The 12,027-nt window shown below is 40.6% G+C and overlaps 1 protein-coding gene across 1 annotated transcript in view; it reads left to right on the top strand.

The window, feature by feature from the left end:
* Positions 1-6,913, top strand: part of NEB (nebulin) — a gene marked incomplete at both ends in the record, with an annotated part of 193,074 nt that extends 186,161 nt beyond the window's left edge. Inside the window, 10 exons of the mRNA XM_084236383.1 lie at positions 553-645; positions 2,290-2,382; positions 2,678-2,770; positions 3,102-3,194; positions 4,040-4,147; positions 4,253-4,436; positions 4,757-4,849; positions 5,583-5,735; positions 5,935-6,041; positions 6,740-6,913. Of these exons, the coding sequence (XP_084092509.1) occupies positions 553-645; positions 2,290-2,382; positions 2,678-2,770; positions 3,102-3,194; positions 4,040-4,147; positions 4,253-4,436; positions 4,757-4,849; positions 5,583-5,735; positions 5,935-6,041; positions 6,740-6,913 (1,191 nt within the window). The remainder of the gene's footprint in view (positions 1-552; positions 646-2,289; positions 2,383-2,677; positions 2,771-3,101; positions 3,195-4,039; positions 4,148-4,252; positions 4,437-4,756; positions 4,850-5,582; positions 5,736-5,934; positions 6,042-6,739) is intronic.
* Positions 6,914-12,027: the final 5,114 nt, after the last annotated feature.

Genomic DNA, 12,027 nt, shown 5'->3' with positions numbered 1-12,027 from the left:
AAAGAAAATGCCACTTAACCTTATAATTAAATCAATACTTAGTGTTTATTCTTTTTTGAAAATCCACTTCCCTTCCTTTGCTTCTAATATGCCTCACTTACCAAAAGGACATACTTTCACATTTCTGTGACAGTACTATGGATTCTATTTTTATCTCAGTTAATTATGACTTTTGCACCATCTGGTTTCAAAAAAAAAGTTTTCTTTACATGCTTGTCCTTTAGTTTGCCTGGATAACAACAAAAAATGAGTTCTAACAATCTCAGATCCCAGTGTGATCGTTTAGGAGGCCCAGGGTTCCTAGAAATGAAAACAATCCCAAGGGGAACCTCCAGTCTTTCCCAGCAGCTGAGTCCCGGCTGCCCTAGGGCAGTCCCCCTGAGAGTGGCTGCCTTAAAGTAGCTTCTGGTGTCTTGTCAGCATGTAACTCTTGGCTCCTCGGACTACTGTGTCATTATTTCATAACAAGGAAGTTTAACTCACCGTTAAAAATCTCACAAATATTGAAATGTTGCTTACATGTGTTTTTCTGGGTGCTTTCTCACCATACAGGTGTTATACAAAGAAAACATGGGCAAGGGGACTCCTTTACCTGTCACTCCAGAGATGGAGAGAGTCAAACACAATCAAGAAAATATTAGCTCGGTACTTTGGCAAGAAAACAAAAACTACTTCTTTAATGATTTAAAATAATACATATTAATCCTGTTTTCTAAAGACAGCTTAAGTTTTTGTGAATTTATCACATTTATCCTTCTTTCCCATAGGGCTACTCCTACCTTTAACTCCATAATAACAAGATCGCTTTAATCCGTAATTTAAAGTTCTAATAACAGGAAGCAAAGGATTTTCCAATAAAGCACTGGATGTTTTGCTCATCTCTCCCCAAACTTACTCCCTCTCCACTGCCTGCACTAGGTCTTTTTGTTTGGCACTCTCCTGAAACCCGGGGCTGGCATAGTTGGTGTAATGAAGCTCCTTCAGGCACATTGGAGTTGGGATTTTATTGTGTTTTTGCGCCTGTGGTTTCAGGTTCTAACTTACCGAGTCAGATTTGGACAAAGAGAACTTGGGAAAAATAACTCTGATCTGTTCTTTTGAGGATAATGACAAAATTTAGATCCAGTAGTGGTTTTGGTAAATGATTATCAATCTACTTGACAAAACATCACTTAAACTTTTTTCAATATTAGTTCTTTTTTGTTCTTTTGTCTTTATCATGGACTTAAGCTGCTGAGTTTGGAGATAGTTTCCCTAAAGACTATGATATATATAAATTCCCAGAGGTCTGGAGTTGGGGGAAGATGTGAGTTCACATAATGAGGAACTTTGGCAGTCCACTTTTACACAGGCTACAGGCATCTCTAATACTTGAGTGCAAGAAGGCTTCTGAATGCTAGTGTGCCTCAGAGAAATTGCAGGGCTTATTAAGCCTTACAGGGTTCTAACCCCCATGTTTCATGTTGTAGGTCTGGTGTGGTGTCAAAAAGTGTGCATTCAACCTTTTCTCAGGTGATGCCAACCATACCATCTAATGATCCCACTTTAGAACTGCTGCTTAAACAGAATTCTTCCTCTCAAAAGCAACTTCCCAAATGCCCCACATCCCCAAAAATGACACTGAGGGAAGACATCAAGATTCAGGATTTATTATGATGTGTTACAATATGTCCTGTGGGTTTATCATAAGATACTAACATTGCTGAAAAGTATGATTTTGATAACCTACTGAAAAGTATGATTTTACTGAAAAGTATGATTTTGTTAATCTAAAGCAAGAGACAGAGCAGATGGTAACAGGGAAAATAAGATGAGAAATCTTTTCCTTATTTTACTGATGTGCCTCTGTGAGCTTAAGTGTTGCAGAGAGGTCCAGAACCCCTAGTATCTAGGGAACCACCTCAACCTTATCGCTGTTATTCAAGCTCAGGCCCTGACTTTCTGTTTAGATGAGCAGGCACGGGCTTGAAATTCATAGACTAGTGGTAGAATGAACGTGGTCTGTCAGTCTTTAGGGGCAGTTTTGTTTTGCAGTCTACAAAGATTTGGGGACAGGGCCCTACCCCGGAAATGTGTCCTTGCTGTAACTCCTTGCTGTAACGCCATTCAACTGTGCCCTTGCTGTCAACTCTATTCTCCTTTGGAAACATCTTTCTTCCTCTCTAACCTTACTGCTCAATTGGTTTGGCCTCCTGTGCCTCATAACAAATGATCTGTTTCATCTCAATCTTTTGGTAACTGCAGTTCTTCTTTTCTTTTTGAATTTTTGGATCCATGGGACTCATGTAGGTTTTGTACAAAGAAAATATGGGGAAGGCCACCCCAACCCCCACCACTCCAGAGATGCAGAGAGTCAAACGCAATCAAGAGAACATTAGCTCGGTATTGTCTTGAAAAACAGAAATGCTTTTAATTGTGCGAAGTAATCCCTGCAGTTTGTCTTGCTCCTAACTCTATCCCAGGCAAAACATAAACAAAATGCCAGATATCTAGAAACTCCTCTAAATGTCATACTGCACTCACCACTGCTTTTGTTTTTTAAGTTTTCTTCTTGAGAGCTAGTTTCACTAATAGTAATAGATTATACCTAGAGCTTTCTCCCCCAAATTGCATTTATATTTAATAGCCTGAAATGCTGCCTCCTCATGACTTTCCGGTCCAACTTTGTATCTCACAGGTTTTATACAAAGAGAACCTGGGGAAAGCAACCCCCACACCCTTTACTCCTGAGATGGAACGCGTCAAACGCAATCAAGAAAACTTTAGCTCGGTATTTCAAACGGGGAAAAGAAATCACTAAACTTTTAACAAGCCTGGCCATCATGTTTAAGCCACTAATTTGCCTCACAGTTTCCCCCAAACTTATGTTTATCTTTTAAAATTCTTTGAAAAACCCACATCAAAACAACGAACCAACCCCACAAGCTCAATTTACTTCTTTGTTCATCTTTTGCTTCATACAATAACATGTCCATGGCTGTCTCTCCTGAGGTGTTTCTTATAGTGTGTGATGCAATTGAGCCATAACACCAGCTAGATGATGGCTTTTCAGAACTGGGTTTCTGTTCTCTGATATCTGGATGCTTTCTTGGCTCCTCTAGGTGTTGTACAAAGAGAATATGCGAAAAGCAACTCCGACACCTATCACTCCAGAGATGGAGAGAGCTAAGCGCAACCAAGAAAACATTAGCTCGGTATTTTCTAGGATGAAAAAGAATAGTGCAACAACTTAGAAAATAACATTTTAACCTTATAAAAACGTGCCTTTCTCATTCGACTGAAATACACACTAAAAATGAAAACAAATGCAACATCTTGGAAAAATAACATTTTAACATCAAAAAAATGTGCACTTTTTATTCAACTGGAAATTTACACTAAAATTAACACCACTGTGTTTTTAAATTCCAAATGATCATACTAAGGCATAACATGTTAATGGCCAATGTTTTTCCCCCCTTTTACTTGACTCAGAGGTAGTCTTACATAACCAACTGTAACAAATTGACTTTCTAACCTCCTCAGTCTTCTGCTTTTCTTTATTTTAAGGTACTCTATGAAACAGGTAATACTCTGAAAGGGATACTTTCTTTGGCTTTGATATTTTGGGGTTTTCCTGTTTGAAGGATTTTAATTTCTGTATTAGAATGTTGCTCTATAAATCTAGACACCTAAGAAAATAACTTGTTTTAAAGGGTAGTTCTTTTGAATATCAGCATTTAGTGCCAAATACCATTGAATATCATGCCGTTGGTGCTACAATTCTTAGCAAATTCAGCAAACCATTTCCTACCCTTTCCTTTCTCTGCTTCAGAAATGAAAATTACATTTTCAAAGTCCAAATAAATTCATTCTCTCCCGATAATTTCCCAGCCCGGCCTCATGCCAACCTGTTCCATTGTTAATCACGGGTCTTGCTGAGTTCTTTCAGTGAGCTTAAGTTTCCCTCACCAATTCCTTCATCTCCATCTAGTGACAAGGTTTGAGGCCTCAGAATAAGGATGGCATCATGACTCATTCATGGTCTTTCCTCCATCAGGTTCTTTACTCTGATAGCTTCCGGAAACAAATACAAGGCAAAGCTGCCTATGTCTTGGACACCCCAGAAATGAGACGAGTAAGGGAGACCCAGCGCAACATCTCCGCAGTAAGTCAGGAATGCTTTAGGATTGGTTAACCACCCAATGGGACATTTTAAAAAGGAAGTGATCACAGCATTATCTTTTCACAAAATCAATTCATGAAATTACAGGTTAAGTATCATGAAGACTTTGAGAAACATAAGGGTTGCTTCACACCAGTGGTGACGGACCCTATCACTGAACGAGTAAAGAAGAACACACAGGACTTCAGTGACATTAACTACCGAGGCATTCAGAGAAAAGTGGTAGAAATTGGACAAAAACGGAATGACCAGGATCAGGAGACTGTTACAGGTAATTGAGTCTGGAGGTAGGGAGAAGTCATCAAATTTAAGTTAAGGGGAATAGAAGAATTAAAAGTGACATTATCTATACCCTACACTGAGGCAAAGGATAAAGGACTTCAGTCTGTGTTTTCATTAAGCATAAAAGAAAAACCATATTCATAGTTTTCAAAGTTGATGCCTCTTCCACCTCTAAGGGGAAGGCATGGCTAGAACCTAAGCTGAATCAGTGTGAGTCCATTCTCCTGTGGTTGTTTAAGTTCATGCTTTTATTTCCAAATTACTGGAAGAATCAAGAACATCTATTCTGATCCTTACTCTCACTTCCAGGTCTACGAGTCTGGCGTACTAATCCTGGCTCCGTTTTTGACTATGATCCAGCAGAAGACAACATTCAATCCCGAAGCTTACACAAGATTAATGGTATTTTATGCCCCAAAAGGCTTATGGCATAAATGTTACCATTGAATGGGCTGCAGTCAATGACTTTTAGGCTCTGAATTTCCATCCCTCCAAAAGGTTTTCAATTTTCTGAGTTGCCCATTCGTCATAAAAGCACCTGTTGTCTAATGGACCAAACTCATTTTATAGACAAACTCAAGTTAAGGAAAGATTGTTTCACCAAACAGGCCACACACCTTCATGCCCTTCTATTCAACTAAAATGTAGACTATTTTGCAGACAGTGCTCAAAAGATTTATCCTGTAGTCTACTTACATGAGAGGTTAGTAGATCACCTTTTAAACCCAACCACATGCAGTTTTAAAGGCCTATGTAGAAACACAAAGAAAGGGCATCTGAATGAATTGGGAAGTTAGGGACAACGTTCTGGAAAAGTTGGCGGTGAATATAATATCTATTCACTTTGGTGAGCCAGGAGAAGGGGCAGAGTGGAGGGGAGAAATGGTGCAGGACGGACTCTGGGGTTTGTGCTACTTAGCTGTTAGGTGTTAGCTGTTTTGGTGATTTACTTAAGCCCTCATCTGGAAAATTAGAATGACAGCCACACATTATAAGAGTTTTGAGGGTTTAATCCACGGAAATCTACCTAAAGCTACGCTTGGCAATGAAATGACGGCCACTGAGGTCCAGCTACTCTTGGGCACCACCACGACAGGTGCTTCATCTCCGCTCCCTCTGCATCTCCTCTCTGCAGTCCAAGCCCAGCGACGCAGCCGAGAGCAGTCGCGGTCCGCCAGCGCGTTGAGCATCAGTGGTGGTGAGGAGAAGTCTGAGCACTCGGACGCCGCCGACCTCCACCTCTCCACCTACAGCGAAGGAGGCGTCTTCTTCTCCGCTACCTCAGCAGGTACAGGTGGCGGGTGCGGGCTTGACCAGCCTGGGTCTGCCAACCAACTAATGGTTATGTTAAGAGATGCTTTGAATAAAATAAAAAAGAAATCTGGATTCTTTCTCCTCATGGGAAAGTACTGGATTTGTGGGCTAAATGTAGATTAAATGAGTCTAGCCACATTTTCTTTTTCTGAACCATTTGCCCCTCCTTTCAGCTTACAAACATGCAAAGACCACAGAGCTCCCACAGCAACGATCGTCTTCAGTTGCCACCCAACAGACGACAGTATCCTCTATCCCATCTCATCCTTCTACTGCTGGAGTGAGTAAATAGTGAAGAACTAACTCAAATAATTCTGATTTTTTGATATCGAAAATTATATATCAAAAATGATCATAAGTAGTCGGGTCTTTTTTTTTTTTCAGCCAAGCCTTCTAGTTTATGTAATACTCATGTATTATGTAACATCTGTGTTAATAGTAATATCAGAATACCTTGATTACTAAACTCAATGACAGAGCATATTCAATTATTTAAAACAAGCAAAGCAAATGATCAGTTTGGGTATATTGATCCCCCCAGTTTATGGAATTTCTAATTTCTCCACATCTTCCCTGTGTTGATTATCATCACAGTGTGTGTGAAGTGGTATTTCATTGTGGTTTTGATTTGCATTTCCTCCATGAGTAATAATATTCAGCATATTTTCATGTGCATATGGGCTTTGTATATATTTGAATAATTCAGATCTTTTATGATTTCCCTCCCATTTTTTTCAGTATTGAGTTGTAGGAATTCTTTATATATATTGGATAGCAATCTCCTATCAGAGATATAATTTGCAAATGTTTAGTTATTTTGTGGGTTGCCTTTTTACTTTCTCAATGATGGTTTCAGATTGTCTTTGATGCAATTTAAAGTTTGTGGAGTAAGTCATGAGAGACCTTAAAATTATGTCTTTGGGTTAATTGCTGCAAATCTAACATATGTTTTTTCCTTTTGTCTGTTCTCATGAAAAGAAAATCTTCCGTGCCATGTATGACTACATGGCTGCTGATGCAGATGAGGTGTCCTTCAGAGATGGAGATGCTATTGTCAATGTTCAAGCTATTGATGAAGGTTGGATGTATGGCACTGTACAGAGGACTGGCAGGACCGGCATGCTCCCAGCCAACTATGTTGAAGCTATTTAAGCGGTTCTAAGTATCATGCCTGTTTGTAGGGTCTATGACTCCTGCAGTATTTCAGTATAGACTCTTAACTATTACCCAATTCTCAAACTGCCTAGTGGTCTTTCTGCATCAATATGCTCATATTTATAACATTCTGTAATTTGTTTCTATCTGAATCCCAACAATTCTCCAGGAAAACGAATGTTAGTATTGCTATTCTATCCAATTATTGAGTTGGATTTACTTTCTCGTTATTTTCTGGACTTGCACATAAAACTTAGGAGACATTAAACCTATGTAAGTTCATTATTTTTAAATTGTCATTAACAACTTTTCCTTTGATTTTAAAATCAGTGAACTTTCTGAAGATTTTTACTGAGAATATTTCTTTATTGTGAAAATATTTAACATTAATTCTCACCTAAAACAAGGATTCTGAACATGTGAAACACATTAAAAGAGAAATAGCAAGGATAATTGTTCATGTTTTCCTTGCTTTCTAACTGCTGATGCTTTTATTTCTAATTCAGTTCTGAAGTTATAAAGCTGATAGTCAATATAAACTGGTGATGTTAGTAGGTAATAAAACTATAAATCTGCAACAAACACCACTGATGGAATGATCATTATTTATCAATAGTTTTAAGATCTATAAATAAAACAAATTTCAATAAATCCCTTACACTAGGCTTCAGGATGTGGCAAAGATGTTAAGAGGAGGTACAAGCCAAAAAAGATATGAGGTGCAAGACAAAAAGGCTTAATGCTTAAGTTTACAGCATATTCTTCCCCAAAAAGCACAAGATCTGCCCATGTTCATGTAGAACTATAATAACACTGCTGTCCTCAAACTTCTTAGACATGTGTCTCTCTCTCTGCGAATTGCTATGGACAGAGCATGCACACTTGCAAATGTGCAGAGACCACACCTGCATGTTAGGTGCCATGCTGGATGCTGGGGTTCAAGTAATGAGCAAGGCAATTGATGTTCTTATGACATTCACCATCCCAAGAAAAAGGCAGACTGTGCCTAAGCATGGTTTTTAAACTTCCTATTCTTTCTGAGGCTACATGTTGGGCAAATCACTTTCTTTATGATGACATTAATGACAATGGATGCTTGGATTAAATAAGAAAAGCTAACACCTTTAACAAGATGTCTATGATATTGGAACTAAGGTTCTTCATTTGACCATTTTGTTTTCCTTTGTATCCATGGAGTCATCTGCATGCAGCTAGGGATGGGGAAGGAGAAAACAGAATGAGGTATGGAAGATTTTATTAGCATACTTCTCTTCTGTCCCCATTCAGGTGGCTAGAATTCCATTATGCACCCAACTGCAATGCAGACCAGTTAATGTAATCTCATTGTGCGATGCAAAGTGAAAATGTGGAGAAGATTTGGTGATTCTGCTACAGTTTTATTCCTTTATTCTTCTATTTTACCTCCTAAAATTCAGGGGTGTTTTAACTTTTTCATTTATTAGTGCTGCTGAGCTAATGCTGGTTACTTTTGAGGGTCTAAAGTAGTTAAATATTTCTTACACATGATAACACTTTTTGTGTACTTGGTTCTAGTGCAAAGTTTACATCAAAACCTTTTGAAAGTTACAGTGAAATGTTGGCAAAGGTGAGGTAAAATAAGTACTCTCATTCCCGAGAAAATAAATTTGTACCATCCTTCAGTGCTTGATATAGTCATACTATTTTTGGCAAATTACCTGAGGAAATGCTTCGAAATACAGATAAAATCTTTATGTGTGAAAAGTTTCACCAGCACTTTCTCTATAGTAACAAATATTGGAAACAATCTAAATGAAAACCCCAGGGAATGATTAAATAAATTTCACCATATACATAAATGAGATGTAGCAATTAGAGAGTCAGATGGTGAATGAAGGGCAGAGGAATGACTGAAAGGTCCCAGGGAGACCGGAAGGGCCCCTAGAATCCAAGCACGGAGCAACAGCAGAGCACTGCTGCCTGGTGGTGACGGTGACGCTGGCACAGCGGGCAATGATAATGACCATGGGGGGAGAGGTAAGAACCCTGGATGGCAGCAAAGCAGGCAGGAGGGCAAAGCCATCTCCCAGACTCTCAGGCTGAGCTGTTTCCACCCTGTACTGTCCGGGGCACCTGCCGCCTGAAGGTGTAGCTCCTTACCCTGCAGGCAGATAGAGAAGATTTAAGAATGGACTCTCGGACTTTGCATCTCCCCAGGCTTTGCCTTCCTCCAGCATCAGCATGTGTTTAGGTTGAGACTAGGTGGAATGGATCCCTCCTCCACCCATTCTATTATTATCAGGGACGAGGGGCTGGGTTTGTTGAGTCATCTGTGGTTACTGCTAAATGAGCAAGATTTCAAATCCGGGTAGACTCTCTGCCGTGTTAGTGGCTTCCTGGAATTTTCATTGACACTGTTTTCGGAGAAGATGTGGGATATATGCCTCCGTTTGAGTTTGAGTTTAAAAACTGTCGGGCTGTAGCTGGCCTAGCGGGTGGGCGTGGCACCGAGAGCACTTTCAGGTGTGCCCCGCCCGCGCTCCCAAACCTGCCGGCGCACCTGCGCAGCCCCTCCGACCGCGCATGCGTGCGTGCCGAACTGCCTGCTCTCTGGAGCCCGCTGGCTTCCCTGCAACTTGGAGTGGAGTTGGTGCCCTGGGGCAACCTGGTCTCTTCTAGACCCATCAAGAAGGCACCATCTGTATTTCGCCCTGGGGACCTCCTTGGACCACGGGAGGAGGTGAGCCAAAGGTGAGGGGAAGGTGAGAACATCTCCTTGTGGGTGGCTGACTGCGGAGGGGTGCAGTGGGAGCACCCAGAGCTGGAAAGGCCGACTGTGGAAAACTGGGGGGAGGGGAGTTGGGTTCATTATGGGCTTGAAGGAACTTGGGGGCCTGGATTTATTCCTGAGCATGACCCCTCCAAGTCCAGCCTCCATTTCCTGAAGAGCGCGTCCTTTGCTTTCTGCTCCTGCCCCCTGCCTGGTCAATTGATGGCACCTGGTGTGGGGTTTCTGGACTCTGTTCTGTTCCATTGATCTGTGTGTCGTTATTACAATGGGTTTATAATACAGTTTGAGAACCATACTCATACTCTACAATTTTCTGGAGCTGACATCCTCTCTTCCCTGGCCCCAGGTCTAGCAGGCAAGAGGGCAAAGCCATCTCCCAGACTCTCAGGCTGAGCTGTTTCCACCCTGTACTGTCCGGGGCACCTGCCACCTGAAGGTGTAGCCCCTTACCCTGCAGGCAGATAGAGAAGATTTAAGGATGGGCTCTCGGCCTTTGCATCTCCCCAGGGCTTTGCCTTCCTCCAGCATCAGCATGTGTTTATGTTGGGACTGGGTGCAATGGAATCCCTCTCCAGAATAATTGCATTCTTAACAGCAATGACTCACTCTTCCTATCCATAGAAACGAAATTCAAACTCTCATCTCTAGGAATAGTTCTCACAGAGTAAGATCTATCAGGCTGTTTCCTGGGTTCAAATCCTCTTTTAGTTATCTAATTAACCCTACTCGAGACTTGTGTCCAGTTACCAGTTTGAAGTCAAAGTCAGGGAAGAAGATGTCTCCACCTTCACTCAAGAGTGTTTTTGTTCTTCCTGGTCCTTTGTGCCCCACACACATTTCAGGATGGTTAGTAGTTTCTGTGAAAAATGCCATCGGAATTTTGATCAGGATTGCACTGAATCTGTACTGCACAAAATGTCTTTCCATTTATGTGTTTTCAGTTTCTCTCAACAGTATTTTATTTTCCCCATATTTTTGTTTTTTCAACAGTATTTTATAGTTTTTCATTGTGCAGTTTTTCTTCTCCATTAAATGTATTCCCAGTATTCTTTTAGATGCAATTGTACATGGAGCTGTTTTCCTAATGACTCTGATGGGTTATTATTAGGATATAGTCATGCAACTGAGTTTTGTGTATTAATTTTGTATTCTGTAACTTTACTCATTCATCTTTTCTAATTTTTTTCTTTATTGGTGGAGTGGTATGGTATTTGGAATTTAGAAATTCCTACTATTTCTACAACATCCTGGGTCATCTGCAACACCCAAAACATATACTCTCTACTAATAGAATCTCCTCCAAGGACACTTCACTCCAGGACATTGGATGAATTGGATCTGGTCAGGGCTTGCACTCCATACTGATTTTCAATTTCTGTTTTCTGAAGAGTCACTTGAAAAGTTACTTACTTTCCAGTTATCTCAAATGCACAAAAAACTTTAATAGCAGAACAAATTCTGTTTATTTCTATACAGAGATTCCCAGCATCATTGCTTTATTGCATATTGGACTTAACATGAAACATTCCATTGTGCATTTAACCAAAAAATTCCAGGGAGCCACCGCATAACCCCAAAGATTAAATCATAGTAGTTTCCATGATAAAGTCCAACCCATGGGCCATTTCAGCTTTCATCACCTGTCTCACCTGTGTGAAAATGTTCTATTTCATTCAGACCCATTTTGCTTTTCCCAGAAATGTTCCTGAATCTTTCTTCCCTGTCACAGCCTCGGGGGATTTAAAGCACACAGCTGACTCCGGTCTGGGTTATCTTCTGTGTGTGGCCTCTTTCACTTCGGAGGTTTTCATGATTATGTGTTTGGTTTTTGCCACCTGTATATTCCGTTTGCTTAAAGGTCAGCTTAAAAGTAGATGTGTTTCCTCACACTTGGAGCTAATTTCTTTAACTGGCTTTAAATCACGGGGAAAATGAAATTATGTTTTGATTTTTGATGTTGCATATAATACAACCATGAGAAAAACAGGCCGGTATTTCTGTTTTATTTCTTAATTTTATTTCCATATCTTTTCCACTGGCCTTATTGATATTGTACTAGAAAGACTCTCAAACCTCAGAGCTTGCACTTGAGGTTCTCTCTGCTTGAAATGCCTGGTCTCTCACTTACCAAAAAAAGAGTCCTAGGGCAAGTAAGGGTTAATTAGGCACCTCAGGGACAGTGCAGGCAGGGAATTTGGGGAAGTTAAAAAAGCTTCTGAGTGGGCCTCCAGTGGCTCAAGGGGTTAAGGTGCAACTGATGAAGCTAACCGCAGCCGGTGCAGCATGAGTTCCATCCCCTGCCGGGGAGCTACCCACATGGCACAGCAGACCTCACCTGCCT

This window comes from Talpa europaea (assembly GCF_964194135.1).
Source record: "Talpa europaea genome assembly, chromosome: 1".
In the NCBI taxonomy this organism is placed as follows: Eukaryota; Metazoa; Chordata; class Mammalia; order Eulipotyphla; family Talpidae; genus Talpa; species Talpa europaea.
Note: the sequence above shows the minus strand (reverse complement) of the source record. Positions and strands in the feature narration are given on the sequence as shown.